This window comes from Dermacentor albipictus, chromosome 6 (genome assembly GCF_038994185.2).
Source record: "Dermacentor albipictus isolate Rhodes 1998 colony chromosome 6, USDA_Dalb.pri_finalv2, whole genome shotgun sequence".
NCBI lineage: Eukaryota > Metazoa > Arthropoda > Arachnida > Ixodida > Ixodidae > Dermacentor > Dermacentor albipictus.
In genome coordinates, this window is record NC_091826.1 from 20,768,561 (window position 1) to 20,795,039 (window position 26,479).

Genomic DNA, 26,479 nt, shown 5'->3' on the forward strand with positions numbered 1-26,479 from the left:
ACGAAAGTGCAGAAGCCATCGACGATGATTCTCATCGTAAGCAAATTACCGAGCGCTTTTAGTGAAGCTATTCGCTTTATTGAAGGAACGATGGGCTTGACGGCGTATATATATTCGTTGACGTGAGGATATTTAGGTATATATGTAGTTTGTTGCTTCGTTAAACATAATTCCGCAGTGAACATTGCCGTTATAACCAGCACGGCCAACGCAACCCACGACGCCATTTTGCATCGACGCCTTTGCCGACGTTGAAAAGCACTACACACCGTGAAATATTTGACACCCACAACAGTGAAGGGTGTGTATCTGAATGTAGGAATCGAAGCCTTACAACCAAAAAAATGGTGTAAGTGTGCGGGTTGTAAAGCTATTTACACCTTTATTCACTTTAAGGGTGCAACTTACTTTCACAGTGCAGAAGTCCGACCTCCAATAACGAATGCGCGCGATGGAGCCAAAGAAAGTTATTCGCTAATAAAAAAAAAAGAGAAAGAGAGGTTGTTGGTGAAGAACAAAAGAGAGATTAGTATAAGTGCACGTCGCCTTCAAGTAAATATATGACGGGAGGGCTTTGTGTGACCTTGATCACGTTTTATATAAAGCGAAAAGAAAGAACGAAGGGACGCTATATATATCATTCAACGGTATATTTTAACTGCAGGCGTATCTACATAGTCGAAAAAACTGGCTGTGGCTTAGCTAAGGTTAAGCCCAGGATGCGAAGCATACCAGCCTTTATTTTAAGGCGACAGCGTTAAGGAGCTCGTGTCGCAGAAAAGCCGGTGTCGTCGGCTCAAGCGTGCGGCGCTTGCTCAGGCGCACATTTCGTTGTCGCGCCGAACGCTGCGTTGCTCGACGCTCACCGCGTCCGATGCGGGGCGCGTAGTCGCTGCGCCCTAGCAAAGCCACCTAGAAACAGTCTCTGTAGCACGCCGCAACCTTCGCTTCTCATTCCAACTCTGCAGCAGCAGCTCTGTCTCCAGGAGGCATCTCACCTCGTGAGTGTCTAGCTGAGGCAAGCGCAGCTGCTTATATACCGCCGCGACGCCGCGAGCGACGGCGCGAGTTGGAGCCCCGTTTCTCCTCTGGCGTGACGTCACGGTGTCACGTGGTCAGCCTTGAAGGCGACGCCGCGAGCGACGGCACGAGTTGGAGCCCCGTTTCTCCTCTGTCGTGACGTCACGGTGTCACGTGGTATTGAAGGCGACACCGCCGCACCTGAGGAGCTGGGTTGAGCTCTAGTAATATGCTTCGCATAAAAACGCCGCGCTGTATACAGTGACGTTGCAAGCACGAACATCACACTTCTCTTCGCTGTCAGAACAACGACGCTGCCCCAAATTACACCGTTGCCAGCGTGCGCGTTGTATGCGCAGGCGTTAGCACTTCAGAAACTCAGCCCCGTGTTCCGGCCGCGCGTGAGAACGAGTGTCGAAATGACTTCACGTGAAACGTACGCCGAAACGGTTTTTTCGCAACTCACCGTGATCGTCTTCGCGACGCTATATACTTTTTACATTCAAGAGTCTTACGAAACACACACAGGCAAGGCTTCGTGGGCGGGTGCCTGCAGGCAACGGCTCCGTCCGCGGCTGTGATGTGGAAAGGAATGCGTACTAAACGCGTGGCGTGAATAAACGCGCGAACAAACTCGTCGAAGATTCAGTAATGAGAGGAAAGAGAAGTCGGCCGTTGGACATGATTAAGAAGCAGTAACGCAGAGGAACCTTTCTTTTTTATGCGAAGCATATTACGAGAGCTCAACCCAGCTCCTCAGGCGCGGCGGTGTCGCCTTCAATACCACGTGACACCGTGACGTCACGACAGAGGAAAAACGAGGCTCCAACTCGCGGCGTCGCTCGCGGCGTCGCGGCGGTATATAAGCAGTTGCAAGATGGGCTGGGTGGGAATCGAACCAGGGTCTCCGGAGTGCGAGACGGAGACGCTACCACTGAGCCACGAGTACGATGCTTCAAAGCGGTACAAAAGCGCCTCTAGTGAATGCGGTGTTACCTTAGAAACGAGCTGTTTCTAAGGCTCAGGCGTGCGTCGCTTGCTCAGGCGCACATTTCATTGCCGCGCCGAACGCTGCGTTGCTCGACGCTCACCGCGTCCAATGCGGGGCGCGTAGTCGCTGCGCCGTAGCCCATCGTCTTACACCCCTTGGCGGGTCGACGGGAACGCTGTCGCGTTCCACTCTTGAAGGCGAAGCAGAGTAACGCATGAGTTGTTTCTTCGTCTAGCCGAACCAAATATAGCCAAGCAACAGCAGTTCACCAGGCTAAACAGTGGTTCAACAACTAAAATAAAAGCTAGTATGCTTCGCATCCTGGGCTTAACCTTAGCAAAGCCAAAGCCATTTTTTCTATATACAATGATACAATCAAATACAATATGTCCATCCGTGGTTGTGATGTGGAAAGGAATGCATACTAAACGCGTGGCGTGAATAAACGCGCGAACAAACTCGGCGAAGATTCAACAATGAGAGGAAAGACAAGTCGGCCGTTGCACATTATTGAGAAGCAGTAACGCAGAGCAACCTTTCCTTTTTTCTATATACAATGATACAATCAAATACAATCTGTCCGTCCGCGGCTGTGATGTGGAAAGGAATGCGTACTAAACGCGTGGCGTGAATAAACGCGCGAACAAACTAATCGAAGATTCAATAATGAGAGGAAAGACAAGTCGGCCGTTGCACGTTATTAAGAAGTAGTAACACAGAGCAACCTTTCTTTTTTCTATATACAATGATGCAATCCAATACAATCTGTATTGTGCGTAGAGGAAAACAAAACGCAGATGACAGGCCTGCCAAGGCCCAGTCTGAGGGCTTGATTGGCATGCGCGACATTCGGTGACTAGAATTCTTTCCCTGGGAGCCTATCCTCCTCTCTCAGAAACTGCCACAGCTATTCTTGCTCAGCCCGCGGAGGACCTTACTACCGATTCCAAGCGATTGGGCGAAATGCGAAAGCGCACCCGTCTACTTAGATTTGGGTGCACGTTAAAAAACCACATGGCGGTCGAAATTCCCGCAGTCCTCCACTATATACGGCGTGCCTCATGATCAGAAAGTTGTTTTGGCACGTAGAACACCATGATTGCATAACTGCACGGAAATTCAGTCTTCTCAGTTCTGGCGGTCGCGGTAGCTGTTGACGCCTACATAGAGCGTAACTCTTAGGGAGCACTGATCGCGGTATACAAGGCGTGATAAAAGAATGGGAGAGCGTTCGCATATATCCAGCAACAACAGAAAAAAGGCGACAGAAAAGTATACCTGTTGAACCATAATGCACCTCGATACGCGCCATCGAGTTCAAAAGCGGCGAAAGAGATTGATATATATATATATATATATATATATATATATATATATATATATATATATATATATATATATATATATATATATATATATATATATATACACACTCGACTACCGGAGTAACGTCAGTTCGAGTTTGTCACGACATCAGCATCGGTCGGCACGCACGAGTATTAATCTATTTCGTGCGTGTGTGTGTGTGTGTGGGGGGGGGGTTCTTTATTTATTTTTAATTCAAGCGTCACGCATTCTTGTCTCACATTCCCCGGTAGAGAGATTTCTCGTTGCGTATATGTATACTGCTGTCTACACATATTACAATTTGGAACGTTAAGAAACTCGTATACTCTGCCTAAATGAGCGAAATGAAAGAACGCCCTCGCCGATGTGCTCATTTCGCGGCCCCGAGTGCAAGTACGAGCCAAAGTCGAGTCGAGTACAGTAGAGTAGAGCAGAGTCGAGTCGAGTCGAGTCGAGTCGAGTAGAGTAGAGTAGAGTAGAGCTTAAGGTCGGGCCAGTGGACATGACTGCGAGCATATAGAGTGAGTGTCGATGACCTATCGATATAGCGTGCGCGTGCATCTATACGCATTGAGCCCGAAAGCCGCAGTGTCTGTCGGCATGTGTATGATTGGACGCGCGAGTGATCACGTGATCGCGAGTGCGAACGCGTATCCTGACAACATATATATATATATATATATATATATATATATATATATATATATATATATATATATATATATATATAGTCATATCGTAAGAAGCCAACAAACACTGACACCAAGGACAACATATATATATATAGGGGAAATTACTTGTGCTTAATAAATGGAATAATGAAACGATAAATTAATGGAAATTAAAGTGGATGAAAAAACAACTTACCGCAGGTGGGAACCGAACCCACAACCTTCGCATTTCGCGTGCGATGCTCTACCAATTGATTGAGCTACCGCGGCGCTGTTTCCCCATCCACTTTCTTGGGTATTTATGTGTCCTAGTAGAACAACCCACAACCTGTCCTAGTAGAACCCACAACCTTCGCGAAATGCGAAGGTTGTGGGTTCGGTTCCCACCTGCTGTAAGTTGCTTTTGCATCCACTTTAATTTTCATTAATTTATCGTTTCATTATTCCATTTATTCAGCACAAGTAATTTCCCCTATGCTGTCCTTGGTGTCAGTGTTTGTTGGCTTCTTACGATATGACTAATAAAAATCGGGCCCCTCGGTTAACCCCCTTTCTTCTCGTTGATATATATATATATATATATATATATATATATATACTTGCTCCGCCGACTCGTATCCACCGCAGTGCGACCTGCAGTCAACGTTCCTTCGTACGAACAACTAAGCAGATGTGATGAATACGATGTATGTGCATAGGATATGATGTACGTGAAGGCACACGTATACGCATACTTTCACGCAGTGTGTATGCATTGCCATATATAGATATACTGCAGAGGAACCTCAAAACATCGAAGAGCCAAGTCGCGACTCATAGTCGCGCTTTTTCACCGGTCAGTGTTCCGAAACGAACCACTGTATGAATGTCAATTCTATCGGTGCCATGCAGCGTGTCCCTTCATATTGTTATCTTTAGTAAGGGAAAGCGGTTTTCTCAGCCATAGCAAATTAGCCTACGTTTCCAAACGTGGCTTTTCGGAACTTGTGAAAGTACAGACTCTTTCTGTGTCTTCTCCAAGGAACCGTATATGACAATGGTGATTTTTGTTGGCTATACTGATCTGGAGAAAAAAAAAAAAGAAACCTGCGTAAACAGCCACCACAGTGTCATTTTCATTCTGACTTCTTGAACATAGCCAAATCGCTTGATTGTAATAAGCTATAAATAAAGCGCCGTCCGTTACTCTCTAACGACGTATATAAAACTTGCCGCTGTTGAATAAGTGTTGTGAATTTATGGAATTTCTCGTGCGGACGCTTGGTTATTCAGCGAGAAGTCAGGCGTTTCAGGCATAAAGTGAAAACGCGGGCGTTCAACTCCTTTTTAAAATATTAACAGACCCACACGTATGGGCAAAATGAAGAAAAGCCCTTGCCGATGATGTACACATGTAAAATTTGAACGTACTCCGTGAATATGTAAAACAAAGACAAGCCTTCACAAAGGCTTCCGTAACGACTTTCTGCGAAAGTGGAGGAGGCGAATACACGTTCCCATACACTGTAAAATAATTTACACCCTAAAAAGTGAAAAAGGGTGTAAATGTGTTTATAGCTCACACGCTTATGGTGTCCGTTATATAGATAACACCCTCAGGGTGTGAGTTAGACACATTTACACTCTTTGTCACTTTTAGGGTGTAAATTATTTTACAGTGCAGGCTATATACATTCCTGACACGCATCGGCGATGCAGATGGATTCTGGGTTTCCGAAGCATATATCGGTTTCCGAAGATGAAGACCTGCGAGGCTTGACACAATGACACGATATGCTTACGTGACGTTTTCCGTAGAGGACATGACGTAACGAGAATACAAGAAGCTGCGCGAGGTATCAGTCAGCCCTATGAGAATGTCCAAGAGTTCGCGCTTGAAGCTAAAGACCCCTAGAAAGACAGTTTTAATCGCGTCAATATCATCCTCATCGGTCATGCTAACGCGACACCCGTCTTCGAAACGGTTCTTGAAAGCCAAAGGTTTCTTCACGGCAGCGGAGCCAAGTTACGTCGTTTAACCAGTGGATGGCATCGTGGACTCCCGAGACCAATCTTCAAATTGCATTTAAACAAGCGTAGAGAAAAGGTGCACGCAGGGACGGAACAGCGGAAGGCTTCCAGTGTCAACGGGGTCAAACCACGGTCGGATAAAGGGGCGTGGGAACCGGACATTTCCGGTGGGCGATGTGGTTACCACTCGCGCTACAGCAAGTCAACGATATCGAGGAAAGACTTGTGCATATGTGAACCTAAGCAAATTGACGAAATACGGGAGAAATGATATGCACCACAGGAACATATTGCGGCCTAACAGCAGATGAAAGCCGCGGATTGGACCTCAGAATTGCGAAGCTTGGTTTCGCAAATGCAGCCTGACGGATGTGACAGGCATGCAACGCGCTTCTGCAAGGGTTTGCAGTCCCGAAGCTCGGCATTTTTAATCATGGGCGAATTATCTGTGAAACTATTTCACTCGGGGCAAACGAAAATGCATATATAAAGGAAAGACGAAGGAGCGAAGGGCACGTAGCTTGGTGTCATATGGGCGATGGAGCCGAGCGAAGGGCAATCTGGCTCTCATGCGGGCAGCACACGTAACACACGCATTTCTGCTCACTTTAAAATACCACAGAAAAGAAAGTCATATTAGGGCAGTCACGTGGCTCTATTATCTACCGATACAGAGTGCACTGCGGACCGACCGGGAACGCGGCTGGCTACGGGTGCCTGTCCCGCAGGAGTCCATAGATCGAGCCCAGCACATAGGCGGAGGGGGGTGCGAGAGAGCTCCGTTATCGCGACTTCGCAGCAGCAGCAGCAGCAGCAGGTAATACTGACCGCCGGCGATCGGACCAAGGCCTCCTCCTTCGCACGGGCACACACGCGCACACGCACACACACGCACAGACACAAGAGGGGCGTAATCTCCTCAGAGCGCCAGGCCAGGAGAAGAAGCACGCGGCCGAGGCCGAAGCTGACAGGAGGTGGCCCGCCGATCACCAGCGCGATCAGCAGAGCGACGGGCTGCTATATAACTACTCACCGAGCATCTTGCTCAGGTCGGCGTTGTGTAGGTCCGGGTTCTCGTCGGCGAGCCGCTTGCGCTCTCCTTTGGCCCACACCATGAAGGCGTTCATGGGCCTGCGGATGCGCTGCTCCGCGCTCCTCTTGCCCGCCGCTAACGCGGCCACCTGCTGTTGCGTCGGACTCTCGGGCGGCGGCGGGGGAACCACCCCACCGACCACGTTCACGGGGTTACCCCTCTGCGGCGGCGGACACTGCGGCGGTTCGAGACTCCAGCGCGACGCCCACTCTCCGCCGGCGGCGGCGGCGGCCGCGGCCGCGGCGAGCTCCAGCTCGCGCGGATCGTGCTGCTCCCGTTGCATCCCGGCACTCCGCTGGCGCACGGCGTCGACCGCGCGGCCATGCTTCGGGCGCAGCGCCAAGCCGCCCCCCGCGCGCCCGGCGCGACCAATGGGAGCGAGCGCGGCGCCGTACGTCAAACGCACGTGACGCGCGGCCAATGGGAGAGGAGGCGCGCTGCGCACGCGCGCGCTGGTGCAGCGGCCGCGGCGCGGCGTTGCGCCCGCTGCTGCCGCGCCGGAGTCGCGGCGCTACGTCGCGCCCGGTTCGTGCGGGGGAGGCGGGCTCCCCGACCGCGTTCCGTTGACTGGCAGCTTGACAGTGCGGTGCGCGGTGCGGCCTCGTGCGCTGCTAGAGGCAACGGCCGCGCCGCTTCTCTCGCGCGCTGACGCCACGCGGGAGTGAAAGGCTTTCTTTTTTGTTCTTTCCAAACTGCTCTTTCTTTTCCTCGGACCAGCAGCTGCGGACCGAGCCACGGGCTTCGGCGACGGGTCCACTCGGCGTCGGACCGGCGCTCCGCGCGCTGATGGATCACGGCGCTGAGCGGCGAGCAGTTGGACGTCCCGCTGAGATTTCGCGCTCGGCGGGGGGGTTTCCGCGCGCCGTTCCCCGTGCGCGAGTCTCTCGCAGCTGGCGCGTGCTGCAGACGCGACGGTCTGCTTTCCGAAGCAGACGACGGAGGAGCGGTGCTGCGCGGCACACAAGTCTCCCCCCGTCGGTTCGGAGTTTATTCCTGGCGCGTTCCCAGCTGCACGCTCGGACCAGAGGCTCCCGCTCGCTGCTGTCGGCGGGGCGGCTGACCCAGATGGCCGGCCCAGATCGCCCCAGCGGCCGCGCTTGCCTTATCGGCGGCGCCCGCGCGCTTCCGCCTTCGCCCCCGCCGCTGTGCCTTGCGCGTAACGCGGGCAGCACACACGGAGCGCTGCTGCGCCCCCGATGATCCCGGATCCGCCATTACCGGCAAATGGTTCCCCTCCCGGGTTTTCTTTTTTCTCTCGTTTTTCCTCGTCCCGGCTGCGCTAGGGTTTATAGCGCGACGGTCGTTAGCCGCCGCCTCCGGCGTGACCCGGGTCCCCTTTCTGGTCTGGGATCCGATCCCAAGGACGCCACCCCCGGAGTCCCATACGCCGTGTCGTTAGGAGGAGAAAGACGGGTCGTTCACCCGAGGCCACGCCCCCTCCGCCCCCTCCTCCGGGTCCCACCGTTTCCATGCGCCCGGAGGACACGCCCCCTCCGGAACCCGGGGTTCAGCTAACTTCTCTCGGACTCTTTTATTGCTGTTGATGTGTTTGTCTCCCCGATAACCGCTAGGCGGACGCGCACGATCGTGTCCCAGCTTTTTAGGAGGTCATTTTCTTTTCTTTCTCTCCCCCCCTCCCCCCTCCACCCGCCCATGCGGAGCCTCGTTCTCCCTTTGATCGATGGTCTGTCGGACGCCGTTAGAAAAAACAAAAATGCTGTCCGCGACCGCGCAACGGAAGCATATCAACCAGAAAGGGGTGAAACGGAAAGGTCAGATACCGGAACCTGCGAGGCCTGCGCGTGACTCAAGTGTCCCGAGCGGTGTCACTAATGGTTTCATAGACAATCATTATGCGCGTTTCTGGGGTTGCGGTGTCCCGAAGGCTTGAAGAGGTGCGTGATATTGATGTGGGTGAAAGATAAGGCGAGAAAACTCGCGACATGGGCGATGCTGGCGCACCTTTGTTGAAGAACACGTTCACATGCAGCGCATTGCTCTTCGAACGCACTTAATTTGGCCTAGTAGGAAAAGGGTAACGATGACGATGAGGCGGGTGCTGGTGTTGCGGCCCGATATCGCTTTGGTCAGATGACGTGGTTTGAGCTGCTTAGGAATGGGCCACCCAGGTCAACTCCACAGGAGGCAAAGCACGACTAGAGTCATGTAATAAAGGACTCTGACGCTTACGAGAGTCCTTTATTAAAAGGACTCCGGCCTATGAGTCCGCAGCTGAACCAGACTTTGCCATACCAGGCATTTATTCAAAAAGTCTGGTATGATTATAGCACTTCGATAAAGGACGAAAAGTCCTCAATTAGAGGGATAGAGTCGTTAGTAAAGACCAGGGTCACTTGCAGAAGGGCCCTGGTCCAGAGCTTTGGCCTGGTCATACCTGGATTCTTTTAAATGTGGACTTTGGCATGACCAGATGAACTTAAGGAATGACAATGCACGGTTCTTTAATAAAGTACCCTGGTCTGGATGTTTGGTCTAGTCTTTAATTGACTCACGCTAGAGTAACTTGTTAAAGGACTGTGGTCAGACCAGAGTCCCTTTCATAAGTGACTCGATTCTGGTATGACAATAGGCTTCTTCCAAAGACGACACGATTTCACGAGCTCGTGGCTTCGTGGATTTGAGAGCTAATTAGACTGCGGGCAATATTGATAAATGTAGTGCGGGAACTCCGAAGCAACCACGAGATAAAAGTGTTTGGGAACTATAATAACTGAGGGCATTGAGCGAATAACCCCAACCTCAAGTTTATTTGTTCATTTAGTACGTAGTCTAGAAACTTCATCCATGAGAGTTCCATGTCCTCCAAATGAAAGCACCATCTCAGTACAAGTAGCAAAAAAAAAAAAGGAAAGGGCCTAATGTCTATAGATGTCTTGCTAGACTTACTTTTCGTTCGCCATTCATTGTCGTTTGATTAACCCATTAATTATTTAATGTAATGGCGAGCTTGTAAACGCAGAACGGTGCACTAAAACAAGAGTGTCGAACCGAAAGCTTTCTCGTTCCGGTTCCCCAAAAAAGTTCAGTTCCGGTTACAAACTAGAGCAAGAAAGCAACGGTTCAAACCGGCTTGAACCGGTTTGTGCTCGTTTTCATAACTTCGGAATAATTACAGGAAGCAGCATAAACTTAGTTGAAAACCTTGACGCTGCTCTTTTTTGATCTACACGGAAAGATTAAAAAAAAAAAGTAAGCGTGTTGTTTATCTCTCAAGCCGAAGTATATCTACACAGAGAATCACATTACGTCAGCAATACGTTATTTATGTCGCACCTATACTTTAGTTCACATTCCAGTATGATGAAAAGCGACCGCCTAACTAAGGAGGGAGCGCTTGTTAATTTCAGGAATATACATGCTTGCCTACCGGATAACTATTTAACGGTCATCAATTACAAACGCTTCGGAGCTAACATACCCGCCTCCAGTCGTGACGCGTTAAAAACCGGACTGACGATGCCGCCACTTTTAAAACTACAACAGCAAGCTCGTGTGCACTATACGAGGTGCCATCGCTGGGCCACAAGTGCATGCAATCCGCGGGTTCAGCAGCTCCCGAGAAGGTGGCCAACTTAAACCGAAAACCGTCATTGTTCTTTCTTTTCGGTTTTCTTCTGGTGTGAAAAAAATAATCGTAAGTTCCGGTTCAGTTTCGGTTCGCTCGAAAAATGAATTTTGTTTGTTTGTTTCGGTCTTCCATCAAATTCTACATTTCGGTACCCTGGAGCCAAAATTCACAGAGCGAATATTTGCTGAAGCCTAACGACCGGTGAAAAAGACGATAGGGCTTCTGCACGACGATGAAACTTCAATCAGGGTTTGGCACGAAAGGTCACTAGGGGGAACTCCGGCGCTGCAATCGTTCATGATACCATGGGAATGATGGTTAGTCCGCGGATTCGCCTGATATTTGTCGTGCTTGCGGGCTTCCAACACTCTCCTGAGGTCATTTATTAATCCTTATCTTTCTGAATTTCCGAGCACCTGGGGGCGCTTGTTCGTGGCAGTACACGTTTATCACTTGCCGGAGCGTCAAGTCAAGCCCCGCCGCGGTCGTTATCGGGGGAACGCGATAGGAAATCTGCGCGGGGTCAGCCGGAATGGTGCGAGGTCTGCGCTCGAAGCCGCCGATAATTAAGGATAGCGAAAAGGCGCGCGCAATCTCCTTTCAAATCTGTCAGCTGTTCAGACCGCCATATTTGCTTTCCCGAGTGGAAGCGTATACCACAGATATATGTTACGAGGAAGCCGAGAGGTGCGGCCATTTTTGGCTCGAGCAGCGCGGAAGTGTATCTGCGATTACACCGATAAGCGCGATAGGCTCAGAGAGAGAGAGAGAGAGAGAAACAAAAATTACAAGTTTTACAAAGTACAAGAGTAGAATTTCGGCGAGTCTGAGTGAGCCCTGAGCAACAATATGTATTTTGTTTAATTTGTCGACGCACGGGTCAGAGAGTAAGATGGTAAGACAGATCTCACGACGAGTTTCATTACATGCCACCGCTGCCGCAAAGCATGTCGGTAGTAGTATACAGTCCTTGGAGGGCTGAAGGCGACTGTGGTAAGACTCGTGTTGTGTTTGTAGCACGACGAATTAACGTGCACGGCCATCCAGACAAACAAGTAAGGAGGTGAGAATAAAACGATTGTACAATAGGAGTGGGGTACATAAACGAAGCGTCCGCAATTTCCACTAAAATTAACAAGAAAGAAAATCACACTGACATTTTCCTTAGTATATTTAACGTTGCCTTGAACCCATGTACCACGGCAAAGTGGCAACGGCTATATAGCATGTGTCCCCGTTAACGTTAGGCAAGCTGTTTAAATACATAAAGAAAAAAAAGTTAACGTGGTGCAGGATATCCTTTTAAAACCTACAGTGTTTAGTCGTCAGTCCTCTGACAACACGCAAGTCTTATAATCTCATTTTGCACCGTGATCTTGCAATTTATTTTTTTCGGGGGGGGGGGGGGGGAGGGTAGGGGGTTGGGGCGGTGGCTAACGTTAGCTGAGGCGCACGGCATACCACCATCACGGCGCTGGAATAGCCAGCCGCTGAGCACGCGTTTTGAACGCGACGAGTTCTTCCGGAGCACGGCCGCGTGCACGTCCTACGGAGTCAAAATGGCGAATGCCCACGTGACCACGCGCGCATGCAGGCGCTGCGCGACACCTCCCCCCCCTCCCCCCCCCCCTCCCCCGCGCGCACGGCCGCAGGAGAGATCTGGAAGGGGCGCGCGGGGCGCGACGTATAACGCCCGACGTCCAGCTCCGTGATGGGGTCGGGATCAGCTGCTGCCACGAGCAGGCCACTATCATAACTCAGTTCGTATATATAGAGAGGGCGAAACAGGAAGAAGAACTAAGACACCGGTAGCAGCAGAGAGAGAGAGAGATAGATGAAGGAGACGCGGTGGAGAGGGTTAAAGGGGTGTAGGGGAAGGGCGGGGGGGGGGGGGCGCCTTTCGGGAGCAACGCCGTAGCATCGCTGAGGCGCTGCCGCGGCTACCGTACATAGTCGTCGCTCGCGTCGAGTCTCCAGCAGCGAATGCGAAGCTCGACGGATGAGCGCCCCGGCGCTGCAGTGGAGCACGCGCGGGGAGGTTGGAGTGCGCCTCCTCCCGCCGCTGCAGCGCTGTGGCCTACACGCATCCGGCGTCGGCGGCTCCTTCCGAGGGGGTCAGCAAAGGGCGCCGCAATTACGCGACGATTTCCGGCGCGCAGAGCGGCGGCGGTCAAGCGCGGAATGGGCCGACGACGAGGACGCTGCCGCGGGCACCCCGAAGGTTCCCAGGACGGCGCTTCTGCCTCTGTATGCACCGCCGCCGCTTCAGCGCTGTCGCCGGTGTGTCTGTACGTGTGTGTCCGTCCGCATGCTTGGCTCCGGCGGCAGCAGCAGCGTCGGCGCCTGCTAGGAGCACGCAGCGAGGACGTTGATCCGCGCGACCCCCTTCTCGTCGCCCCCCCCCCCTCCCTCACTTCGCCACTCGTCCGTCTCTGTTGTCCCCTACTGCCATACCACGCCGCCGCTGGTGCGGCAGCAGTTTGTACACACGCAACAACCATGGCACCACCACCGGCAGTTAGCGCTAAGAGCAGCAGACCCGCTTCTTCTTCTTACTCGCTTCTTATATGATGATACGAGCACCGTGGTTTTGGATGCCTGCACACGGGGGCAGAAGCGATGTAGAAGAGCCACGCAAACGCGTGCCCTTCTCCGCCGCTTCCTCCTTACCTGCACGAAGGACACTTCCGAGCACCCTACGGGACGAACATTTTGAGCCATGGGCGGCCGTGGCTTTGTTAAGATACAGGGAGCGGATGATGAGGTTCTCCCTTCCCCAACCCCTTTTATGTCTTTTCTTTTTTTTTGCATTTAAGGAGACCAGAAACTCCTGTCTAGGTCACAGCTGAAAATGTGAGGCGGCCCCGGTGAATTAACCGTTACCATTGTGCACAAGTGTACAGCGATGTCTATATGTCTCTACACGCGTTACTTTGGACGCTTGCGTGCCTGCCTGGACACGTGAAGACTGCCGCTCTATATATACGAACAGCTTGGATGCATTGAAGCGACAGCTTGCGAGCGTGAAGTAGACCCTCCGCCTTTTCGTACGCAATTAGGAAGTTGCGGTATAGGCCCTTCCTGGAGGTGACTCTACAAGCTTCAGCGTGGCTTGACTATTTGACCGAGGCTAAGGCAGCTTGCTCTCTTCGCACGTTGACACTTTTGGCCATGGGGCGAGACGGAGACAAGGCAGTACATGTGTAGCGAAGAATTTACTCAAAAAGTGTACATACGTTTGAATTCAACATCGTCATGCAACTAGTCCGCCATCGTGAAACGATCGCAACTACTATGCTTTCTTGGTTGAGCATCCGCACTGCTTGTGGAATCTGTCAGGCTCGTGCATACAGTTAGTGTCGGCACTCGAGAGCCCAGAAGACTTCCGTGTCCATGGGTATAAATGCATCGCGTTCAGATGATCGGCCCTAGTGCGGTTTCCTTGTGGAGGAGAAGTATCTCCCTAAGTGCGTGAATTTCGAGTGCCTAAGGCAGGTGTATGATATGTCGTGCTTGCTTGATTGTCGCCCCTATCTGGTTCCCCTTTCATTCCCTCTTGCCCTTCCCCCAGCGTAGAGTATAGCTGGCTAGAGAGAAATGCATACCTCAGGCCGACCTCTCTGCCTTTGATACCATAAAGCTTCTTTCTCTATCAGCTCTTTCGTCAAAATAAGAAAATGGCAGCCAAGAAAAAAATCCGTTCTTTCTTCTTCTTCTTCTTCTTGATCTCAACACGAACTGAGTAGCACATGCAGATCGCGTTTGCTTATAGGAACGCTTCACGAAGAGTCACGATCGACGACGTATGCGCAGGCGGAAAAAAATACAGTAGCCCCAAACGCCGCTTAACGGCTCCTCTTTCCAAGCACAATTGATGAGGATCAACAAGCACTCGGAGATTCCTTTTTTTTTTCTTGCTATCCGACAGTTCTTCCGTTTATTATATTACCGCTGCCCGAGCAACCACGAAGTCGCATTCTTCACCGCAAATATAGAAAGAGTTCGGTTTGAGTCGCGTCGAACACCGCCCAGCTATAGCTCTACGGCCACCATCAGGTCGGCGCATGCCAGGCTGGCCGTTCGTCCGACGAACTGTTTATCAGCACCACATGCGGAGTAATGCAGAGAGATACCGATCGCAACGGCGATGCACGGCTCGCAGCCGCAGCTAAGGAGAAGCCACCTTGCAAGTTACCGGTTCCTCATTCTGTGTAGGAGAAAGAAGCAAAAATGGCGGACAAAGCATGTGGAGCCAAAATGTCGGAAGATAAGAGGGAGGAGTAGAATTAGGAGGCAGAAATATGGACGTGCGGTACGTTCAAACGAAAAAAGGTTCCGGCCCTCTAAAAGGACACTGTACAGAGAGCCGCTTGTATAAGCTGTAACATGTATAGACTAACTGACGCGTCTTCGTAAATAAAGATGTGTCGTGCGTCCCAGCAAACGTTAGCCTAGCTGTTCAAAAAAAAAAGAAAAATGAGGGAGAAAAAAAACGCGGTACGCGATACAATTAGGAACCCTACGGTGGTCATTCGTCACAGGTATGACCACCGAACATTTTAAGTTTTAGAACCGTATATTTCACCCTGTGTTCCTTTTCTTCAACAGATTGGCTAATTTTAGGACACCCCTTTTGTGTGTGTGCGTGTGTGTGTGTGTGCGCGCGTGTGTGTGTGTGCGCGCGTGTATGTGTGTAATAGTATATAGCAGAGATGTTATTCTCTCTTCGCCGCTTCGAACGATATTTGCGAGGAAACTTTTGAAAACTAGGGCATATATTATATCAACTGTACATCTATCTGCCTGTCAAAAAAATTCATGCCTCTAAAATAAAAAAAAAAGAAATCGTTCTTCTGCACAGAAAACAGCGGCAGCGTAGCCGCATTGCTATGGCGTAACGCTCTTCAACTTGTCCACATGAACGTGTAGTGTGGACAAGTTATTAGTTATTAATTATAAGTTATTAGTTCCTATATACGTAGGAACTAATAAGACAACACCTCCCTCAACCACTGCTGCCCGCCAATGATGCAGGTGTCAGCCCTAATGCTATAGACAGACATACAGTGCGATCAGTAGAAATTTCCTGACTTCCCAATTCCTATCATCGCTGCGAAAATTCTGGTAGAAACCATCGATAGTGGCTGTAAAAGACTGAGTATAACCTTTATGAAAGCGATGGAGTTCCGTTGAGCGGCAACTTTAAGTACACCGCCCAACGGCCTAAGCAAGGAAAGTATACGCCACACATCCGGAAAAAGCGTGGCATTATACGCAGTGACTCCAGCAGGTGACCACATCACGTGACCTACGCGACTGCGTTACACACTGCCTCTGGGATCAGCCTGCAGCTTTGATTAAATAACCTCCGATTTGCACCATCTCCATCTCCAGTTTACTATACTACACTGCTTCCGGGATCGACCCGCTCTACCGAAACAGAAGCGCCAAACCACGAGGCAGAAGGCAAAGAATAGAGAAATCACGCGCTTGAAGATGTATGCTTACTTGCAGCGAGCATAATTATGTGCCGTTTGTTGTTGCTTTGCGGGATTCCTTAGGGATCGGTACCGGTCAGCAGCACATTTGCATGAATAGTACAGATGGCAGTATAAGCCGACTCATTATGCCCGTACCAGGTCCCGTCTCTTAACGTTCGTGGTCGTTGCCTAACCAACCATCCACCTGAGTGAAGGATCGGATCATCGCAAAGAGAGGTGACGGTTAATAAAGCGACGGACTACTGCTGACCACTATGCATTACTGCTGCTATTAGTACCACTGTTTACTAGCACTGCTGCTACTACTGCTACTACTACTACTACCAGTACTGCTGCTGCTGCTTCTCCTCCTCCTCCTACTACTACTACTAGTACTTACTGCAGCTACTACTGCTGCTGCTACGACTACTATTACTACTACTACTGCTACTTTTACTACAACTGCTGCTGCTACTACTACAACTACTGCTGCTGCTACTGCTACTACTACTACTACTACTACTACTACTGCTACTACTACTACTACTACTACTACTGCTACTACTACTACTACTACTACTACTACTACTACTACTACTACTACTACTACTACTACTACTGCTGCTGCTGCTGCTGCTGCCGCTCCTCCTCCTCCTACTGCTGCTGCTAGTACCTACTGCTGCTGCTGCTGCTACTACTACTTATACTACTACTACTACTACTACTACTACTACTACTATTACTATTACGCACGCTCCGCTTTCGTCCTTACGCAGTCCGACCGGATTCGCGATTCTGCGCGACGACGCTTTCGCCGAGACGCACCGCGCTGCTGAGGACTCCGCCGTTCGCGCTGGTCGCACCTGTTCTTCCATCGGCGGGAGAGAGAGAGAGAGAGGGCGCTGGCGGGGCGAGGGTAGACAACTGCCCCGGGCGGTCGTAGTAGTAGTAGTGGCTTCGGCGGCGGCGGTGGTCGATGCCACCACGGAGAGTCCCGTAGATCGATTTCTTCGCGACGTAATTGGAGGCCAAGGGGTGCACGGAGAGTGTGTGCGTGTGAGGGGAGGAGGTGGCCCACACTTCCGGCGTCTCTGTTACCGTAAGCGGCCGCGGTGCCGGAGGCCGAGATAAGCGCCGCTGCGCCGAAGCGTTCCTCGTCAATACAGGAAACGCGTGCGCGCTCGGCAGAGAAGCCTCCTTTCGCGGGTGAACACGCACCGCGCCCTCGTCGCTCCCACGGACCGAACCGCGTCGTCCTTCGTCAGCTCTCCACGGCGTAACGAGCGTACCAGGAGCTTAAACTGTTAGTGGAACGGCGAATTAATTAATTAATTAATTAATTAATTGATTAATTAACGGCTACCAAAATATACATGAATGCAAAGCATTCTTTGCCTCTTACCAGTCACATTGCTGTAGGTACGTAGGTATATAGGTTCCTGTATCACATAGTCTCAGGTGGCGGAACGTGAATCAGTGTCCGACAGCGCAATAGCCACAAATGCAGGCATGCAACGATTGTGAATAATTGTCAACATTGCCACTCCCCCTACCTGGTGACAATCATGCACTTCGCATGTGATTCACGCCGAATACTAGGAATTAAATTACAATGTGCAGTGTAGTACGGAGACCACTTATGGAATTACAGACGGCCACGAGGGCCTGCTTTTCAGCCTAACTGCTGGACCTCGTGGACGACGTTACGACGCTTAGCCAATTATCCGCCCGCGTAGCGTCGCGTGTAGTCTGTCACCCAAACACCATGCCCAAAGCCAATGCGACCAACTCGTCGAGACGTCGTCCTTGTTATAGCCAAGCCTCGGCTGTCTTCTAAAAGCGGGCACTCAGGGGAAGCTGGCGCCGCGGCCTCGCTCGACCCAATCAAAACTAAACAGAGACCCGGAATTGATCGCGCGAAAGAAAATTTCGGCCCCTATCTTAAACCCGTCCTCTGATCCTAATCTCCGCATAACGCGGCGTCGAACGACTATACTCGCGCCAAACCTTGCACGATTCGTGACCCGACGCAAGGATCGCCGATCCCCCATCACGACCTTAATTAATCTCGCCAAACGTGATTCACATTAGGCGCACGAAACTACTATAGGCTGACGATGCTCGCGCCGACCACATCTGGCACGACTCGAGATGAAACGCAGAGAATAAAAAAAAAAGAAAGCTTTCGCGATACAGCATAACCAGAGTGCTTCAACAACGCCCGGATAAGCAGCAGAGAATTCGCACATAGAAGAAGCGACGAGAAGTATTCGCACGTCACGATCACGCGCTTAAAATTTGCGTTCCACATATTTACCAGTGCACCGGTTTAGGTATACCGAGCGTGTTATAGCTGTGTCCATATACCTATTCGTCATTCCTGGTTAAGATCGGGGGCCGAGAATACGAAATTGCTCGATCGTATCACGGATGGCTCGTCGTTCACCGATAATCTGTTCATATGGCGGATAAGACTAAAGATCGCCACGTGTCCTTAGCTAACACCTAAGATACGCGAAGGCGAAAGCCTTGTGAAGCCTACTCTAATTCACCTTAATCATCTTAAATCAACCTTAATCCTCCTTCATGCCTCTTAACCTTAATCCACCCTAATACAATCAGCAATCAGACATTATTTAACTTTGGTAACCAATCACTAATTATCTCTCATGCACGGCTGGACAGGCTTCGGTTTGCTTCTGGCCTTCCTTGGGTCACGTGATATTTTCTGTACCTCACAACGCGACATTGAAACAGAGATCTAAGGCTCCCGCCTTAAAATCGCAGCCCTGGCAAATCTCGAATGAGAACTCCGCGGATTAGGCTAGACATAAAAGCGTTAAAAGGACTATCGAACACGCTAAAACACATTTCACTGTCAAAGCATTATTTCAAAATCATATCTGCGCCATATAGTATTTGCACTAACGCCATGTCCCAGTGGCTATGGCGTTCCACTGCTGAGCTCGAGGTTGCGAGTTCGATACCGGCCGCATTTCGAGGTTGGGAAAATGCAAGAACAATCGTGTACCATGTGATGTGTATATACGTTAAAGAGCCGTACGTGCACTCACAGTTAATCCGGGGTACTCGACTACGGCGAACCCGAAAGCCCATGACCGTGCAGTTTCTCGACGTTATTTTTTTTTTAAAGTCGCAGTTCCGCCCGCGATAGGCGAAGCATCGATTGTGATAGCACATTATAGTGGACAGCTAAACGAATTCAGCAAGGATAGCAGTTTTATCGGCCCTATAAACTTGCAAACATAGGCATACTAACCAAATTAACAAGCACGGTGTCACGCACGCACAAGCAAACAAGAACAGACTTCACTCGATGACCGTCGAAACTCGATGACAAAACGTTGGAGTGAGGAAGCGATGCAACAGCATCGAGCGAATTGACCTTCGTGCTGCTTCTCGCATCAACGCTAAGTCGCGAAACCACAGCGCGCGGCGGACTCTGTCCTCGTCGCAGAGGCTTTTAAGATCAGCGGTCCTGGCGGGCGATTACCCATCCCGAACCCCCCCCCCCCCCGAGCCCTGCGCGCGACGGAAGTCGGCGCGCCTCCTCCCCGAGTTCGTCCCTTCCGTGCGCGAGATTGAGCCTCGATCGCCAGCTCAGCCTGGAACGACTTCACTCGCACATACAGCATACGGCGCGCGGCGACGATTATTTCGCCGTTGGACTTTATGCAGAACCTCACGGCGACGGCGACGGCAGACACGCGACCGGAGTGTCCATATAATTGATTTTAAACAATACTTCCTGCTAAATTAATTGCCTTTCTACGCATCCTTTCTCTGTTTATACCTATGTGTGGGGGACGCAGGCGTTGCGTCAGGTGCCCTACAATTCCCGCCGGCCCTATAGTCGACAAAAAAGTGGCTGTGGCTTAGCTAAGGTTAAGCCCAGGATGCGAAGCATACTAGCCTTTATTTTAACGCGACAGCGTTAAGGAGCTCGTGCCGCAGAAAAGCCGGTGTCGTCGGCTCAGGCGTGCGGCGCTTGCTCAGGCGCACATTTCGTTGTCGCGCCGAACGCTGCGTTGCTCGACGCTCACCGCGTCCGATGCGGGGGGCGACGCCGCGAGCGACGGCGCGAGTTGGAGCCCCGTTTCTCCTCTGTCGTGACGTCACGGTGTCACGTGGTATTGAAGGCGACACCGCCGCGCCTGAGGAGCTGGGTTGAGCTCTAGTAATATGCTTCGCATAAAAAATTGTGCTGCCACTGCGGTTCGGAGCCAAAGCCCGTCCTCACGCGCGCGGTTCGCGGCAGAGCGCGCGGCCTCCGCGGGTGCCAACGCGCTGCGACAGGGCACGCGCACCTACCGCGCGACGGACCCAACGAGCGGGGGGCCGATGCACCTGCTCGGGGGTAGAGGGGTGGGTGGGTGGGGGGCATACGCACCAGGAAGAAGAAGGCGACGACGCCCGGGAGGAACCGCTCGGAAGTCGCTTCCCCGCAGCCCCCCCTTCTTCACTCCTCCTCTCTTCTCTCTCCCTCGTTGGTTGGCCCCGTATTTTCGCGCTTGCAAGCTGCCCCTCCATATGCCCAGGTAAGGAGGATGCTACGTACGGCATGCTAACTTAAGGCGCTGCAGGAAACCATCCGCCGTAACTTGAAATGATAACTTATACCACGACCGGTTAGTGCGCGCTGATAGAACGACTGTCTATGCAGTGGAACATTTCTTTATCAGTACGGATACTTGTCTATGCGCAGTGATTAGCGTTATGTGTTGTTGTTACCATTGTTTAGTCTTTTTTTTTATCTCTGTCTTGATTGTGTTAGCGTTTGCGCGTGTAATAGTGTAAACTGCCCTTTTTATTTTTCGTATTATTTCATTTCCCTGATTTCCTTAAGCAGATTTACATTTCCTGTATAAGTGACACGGAATACCGGGCCGGAGCTGCTCTGTTTCCAACCCCTCCCGTTGAATCCTATTTAAGGCTACCTATGATCTAACTACTGATCTGCCCCTCCGTGATGCAGAATATCGGATGAAGTGACGAGGCGCTTTAGAGAAAAATTCGCGGCGCGTGTTGTTGTAACTGGGGAGAACCTCCAGTGGAGTAGCTTGCCAAGTCTGTCACTAGGCTACCCTGCGCAATCATTTACACTCTTAATAAAAGTCAACAAGGGTGTAAAAGTGTCTATAACTCACATCCGTATACCCTTTCTGCGTGTAAGCGTGTGATTTACAGATCGATTTACACCTTCATTTTTTCTTATGATGTAACCTTTTACGCCCTTAAAATGATTGAGGGCGTAAATATGTATATAACTCACACTGTACTGCCTATGTGGGTGTAAGGGTGTGAGTTGTAGACCGATTTGCACCCTCATTTAATCTTAAGGGTGCAAACGCGTCGACAGTGCATTGTCTCCAGATGTCATTAATCCCGTTATGCCAAACACAGCTCCATATTAAGGAAAACCGAAACGATATGTCCGCCTTTATTTCTAGCCACGCAGAAGTAAAGGGACGTACACTCGTAAAAAACATCAACAACAAAAAATGAAATGTTATTTGAGTAACTAATTATTTAGAACTTGGTTTTCTAAGCTATCCCCAACGGAGACATCTTTCCAGCATATTAACAACGTCACTATATTAAAGGCTACAAGTTCACGAATTAAGTTTCCTGCGCCTAAAACAAAACTTCGAGCTATCAAAAACAGCGCAGCTTAATGCGTTCGACCATTACAGCGTTACACACTCTCTCTTTCTTTCTCTCTGCCACCCAGCAATAAGTCCATTGCTACAGCTTTCCGTTACACTTGTCGATCGTTCTGCAAGCGTAACAGGCGCGAAAATGCAGAACACGCGTGTGGCGTGCGTTGCGGAAGAGAGGAGGCTAGCCTCCCCCCCTCTCCCCGTGTTTTGTTCCCACGGGTGGCGCACGGGAAAGGGTAAAGAAAGGGGGGGAGAGGGCATCGCCCGCGGCCAAGAACCCCGCGGCGGCGGCGGCATCGGAAAGGGACGACCGCTAGAAGTGTTGCGGCGCCCGACGGACCGAGAGGCTCGCTGGCCACCACCTATCACTCCTGCTTTTCGGCCGTCGAACGAAGCGCGCTGCCCTGTTGCGCGTTAGTTGCGTGCAGCGCGGCAGAGAGAGAGAGAGCGCGCGCGGTAGAGGTGCAGGAGCATATGCTACTGACACATATACTTTTTGGGAAGCTGTATAGAAACCCTATATCACGCGCTTTCTCGGACAGGCAAGGGCGCGGTCGATCCGGCGCGATAAAAATCGACACCCACCGTTCACCGGGACGGGCCGAGTTCAACCGAACCCACGGAATCGCGCAAACGAAGACAAAGAGACGTCGGACCGCAGTGCACACTGCACGCAACTCAGCCCAATCGCCGGCGCAGCCAGTAGCACGCGCGCGCTGCATGCAGTCGAGGTCCGTTCGCGGCGCCGACGGAGTCCGCACACAGCACAGCGACGGCAAGGCCGGCGCCGTGGAGGGCGAGCTCGCTGGCGGGCCGGGGCGGCTAGTTTATGCCGTCGCCGGCCCCCGCGAAGCAGCGGATCCCAGCTGCCGCACACAGCAGCAGCGGCGCCGTCGCGTTCCCAGACAATGCGCCTTTTCATATTTCACGCCGCAGTCCGCCGCTTGTAGCGGCCGCCGGCGTACGGGCCTTTCCGGCGGCTGATGCTTCTATTCCACGCGCCGTATGTATACGCGAAGGAGGGGGGGAGGCACGCCGTCCCTCCGACTGCCTGTCTATGCATCGGACGCGTAAAGAGCCCCGTCTATAGCTTCTTCCGCGCGGAAGAGCTCCGAACGTTGGCCTCTATATAGCTTCGCGCGGCCAATGCTCGTAAAGCCGCAAAAGGCCCTAAGTCGAAACCGCGTACGGAGCGGGTGTCGAGAATGGGACGCGCCGAGGGCCTGCAGCTTCGCCTCTTTCGGCCCCGCGCCGTGCTTGGACATCCTCGGCGTAGCGCGGACATGTGCCAGAGAGAGAGAGAGAGAGAGAGAGAGAGAGAGAGGGTTCGGCGCCACCTAGCGCCGGTCGAAGAGCAAGGACCCCGGAACGGAGGGCCGCGGCCTTCGGTGCGCCGGAATTAACGAGGGGCCCTCGGCTCTGCCGTCAAGGAACGCCGCGGTCCCCAAGTCGTCGTGTGCGCGTATTCCGCAGGGGGGCAGTGTCATCCGGGGCTCGCATTCGCAAGAAAGTACTTGCGCTACATCGAATCGTTCGTAAGAGTAAATGCCGACCAATCGTGAAGTTGGACATGTCGCGAGCGAAAGTAACCGGCCATTGGCAAACAGCACTTACGAACGAAAACGTTGAACCCGGGACCAGCGTCCCTCGGGTTGGTCGCTCTGTACAATGCGAGCTTAACGGGAGGCTATCGGGAAGCTACAGAGGCGCGAAGCTTTATAGACCACCTCGCAGACTACCGCAGATCAACGATTTGCTGTTTTCGTTAATTATTTCCATTCTTTGGCTTTTTGGCTTTTGAATGCATCCTCTGTGCTTCGAGAACCAAGCGACCGACACGATAGTATGGACGGAGCCTCTAATGGAGACACACGTGCAGACACCACCATGGAAGGCTTCACACGCGCGATATCAGCAGCAAGCCTGCGACCCCGACAAACTTCCGGTCACGTGCCTTATCAGTCTACTACACGGGAACGAACTCGTGTTTTAAGTTGTTCCAATGTACGGAAGATGGTTCTGTGTTTTCATATGAAATAAAGGCGCATAATGTCTCGCGACTTACATTTCTCCGCATAAGTTGAGGCAGACTTGTAAACTTGTTATGAACAGGTGAGTGGGACTGTTGAAAATCTGTGGGCTTATGTTCTTAACGCACCCCCGCCACTCTCCGTTGCAATCATTGGCAGCTAAACCTGGCGGGCCAGAACCGGAAGCCGTTCGGGGCCTATGTTTGTAAACAACGATAGTCTCTGTATAAGTGTTCCGCACGAAATACCAAACCACCACAACCGCGGGGAGGGCAACGACTCCGCGCGCACGCTGTTTACGTGCGGTACAACACGAGGTGGCGCGCCGCGTATTATACGAGGGACAACCAGCAACACGTATAAAGCGGAATCTCGAGAGATCTATGCGTTGCACGGCAAAGATGCAAAATACCACAGCGCGCGTAGGCCGACGCAGGAAGCGAAGGAGAACAACAAAATGAAGAAAAAAAGAAGTAGAAGACAGAAGTCGAAGAAGAATAAAGTTAAGAAGGAGCGGCCTCCTTTCTCTTGTGCGGCCTCTTATTCGGTTCGACGGGAACGTAACCTCCGGCCAGACCCCCGCTTCACCCCGCACTAACCCCTCTGGCTCGCAATCCGGCGGCATGCTCCATAGATGCCCCGCTTGACTTTTGATTGGCTATGATTTACGCCACCAGGAAGAGAGCAGTAGTTCAGCGGCACCTTGGTCGGGGATGTATGTGTGACCGACGCCGGGGCACAGTACGCGGGGAGAGGGGGGAGCACCCTCCCTCGTTTCTTTCCTCCATTCCACCCTCTCTTCATGCCACCCCCCGCCTCCTCCTCCTCCTTCACATTGGCGCGCCATGCGCTACTGCGGCTGCTGCTGCTGCTGCGCAGGCTTCCTTCCTCGGAGGAGGCGCCGGCGCTTTATGTGTTGCTTTTGTTGTCCGGATGTTTTCGTCTCGTGAGGTATGCTTATTACGAGCGCGAGATTATGGACCATTCGAAGGCCGCCTGGGTGACGGGCTCGTTTTATTTTACTCTCCGCAATGCTTTCTTTCTTTCTTTCTTTCTTTCTTTCTTTCTTTCTTTCTTTCTTTCTTTCTTTCTTTCTTTCTTCTTTCCTTCATTCTCTGTCCGCAGTGTTGTCGTTCTTTCTTTATCTTGCTTTATGACTTCTTCATTCGAGAGTAACACCGGAGCTGCTAGTAAATGCCGCGTGGACGGTGCAAAAGGTGGAATGCCCGATCTAAAAAGAAATTAATAAAAGATATAAAGAAAGACAAAGAAAAGCTCGCGCGCCCCGTAACCACCACACATACCCATGATCTTGTCTGAACATTTTGTGTAGCTGTATATAAATATCATGCCTTCGTCATGATCTCGACATCGGTACGTCTAATTTACGTATGCAGCAGGGCGAAGGCAGCTCCCTGCCATCTCCGATTTGCCCCTGTCTTGCAGCAGCTGACACCCCTTTCAGCACGCCCATTTCCTCATTTCAACCGACCCCGTAGTTTTCCCCGCCATCCTCCAGTGTGCTTCCCTTCCGTTGATACCCATTTTGTAACTTTGTAGCAGACTAATGGTTATTTTGCCATGCCATTACACGGCCTGCCCAACTCGGGGTTAATCTCAACTAAAACATCGGCAACCCCCACTTGTTCTCCAATTCACGCCGCGGTCTTTGCGTCTCTTAACGTTACGGGCATAATAATTTGTTCCGAGGCTCGCTACCTGGGCCTTGGCTTTCTCTCTCTCTCTCTCTTTTAGGCTTCTTTGTTGTAGGCTCCAAGTTCCTGCCCCAGCAGGTATCTAGTACTGGTAGAATGTAATGATAGTAAAGAACACGTACGTTTACATAAATCAGGTGGGATATTGGATGTCGCAATTACTTTCTATGTCTTCAATAGGGATGGTTCTGCTTCTGTCATCGCTGCGCAAGAAGACCGAAAGCGTGAAAGTGAATTGAGAACATTCGCGCGCGTTTGGTTACGAATCCAGAGACTTGCTGTATGCCTTTTACAGGTGGCACGCGGTGCACTTTCGATCGCGATCGAAACCGATCGGGATAGAAGTTGTCGATCTCCATTGGCTCTGCTATGCAAGCTGAGGAGGGAAGCCACTCAGCGGTCGAGAATTTTAATGCGGATGGGCCTCGATCGCGATCGAAAGAGCCTCCGTGTGACACCGATATTAAAAGCGTCCTGACGGCGAGCTTTATTGGTGCTAACGACCAATAACCATCGACACCTCAAATCCTCTGCGCGTGGAACTTTGTCTCCGGTAAGGACATCTTCTTGAATAGTGGGAAAGCGCGCTTTCGCAACGTACAGCCAACCGATAGTCAGAATTCATGGCACGTTTCGGCCATCTTGAACCGTGACGTCTTCATGATCATTTTCAAGGTACATAGAAGCTGCCTGCGTTGACGGACGACATAGGCGCATTGTCGAGACTGCGCCTTCTACTATATGCGCACCACGTTAGACAAAGATGGACCGAAGGTCACTGGCGGTGACAAAGGATTGTTCCTGGACTGTATGGACCACACGCATCGCAAGGCCGGAAAGCGACACCCGTAT

General features: G+C 51.5%; 1 protein-coding gene across 3 annotated transcripts in view; it reads right to left on the minus strand.

Moving 5' to 3' along the window:
- Nucleotides 1-26,479, minus strand: part of LOC135921010 (transcription factor Sox-7-like) — a 201,757-nt gene that overhangs the window by 42,671 nt on the left and 132,607 nt on the right. Inside the window, exon 1 of one of the 3 annotated variants that reach the window (XM_065455296.1) lies at nucleotides 7,073-7,681. The exons of the other annotated variants lie outside the window; for them this stretch is intronic. Coding sequence (XP_065311368.1) covers nucleotides 7,073-7,415 — 343 coding nt within the window. The 5' untranslated portion in view covers nucleotides 7,416-7,681. Of the gene's footprint in view, nucleotides 1-7,072; nucleotides 7,682-26,479 lie in introns of those variants that run through there. 3 annotated transcript variants of the gene reach the window in all.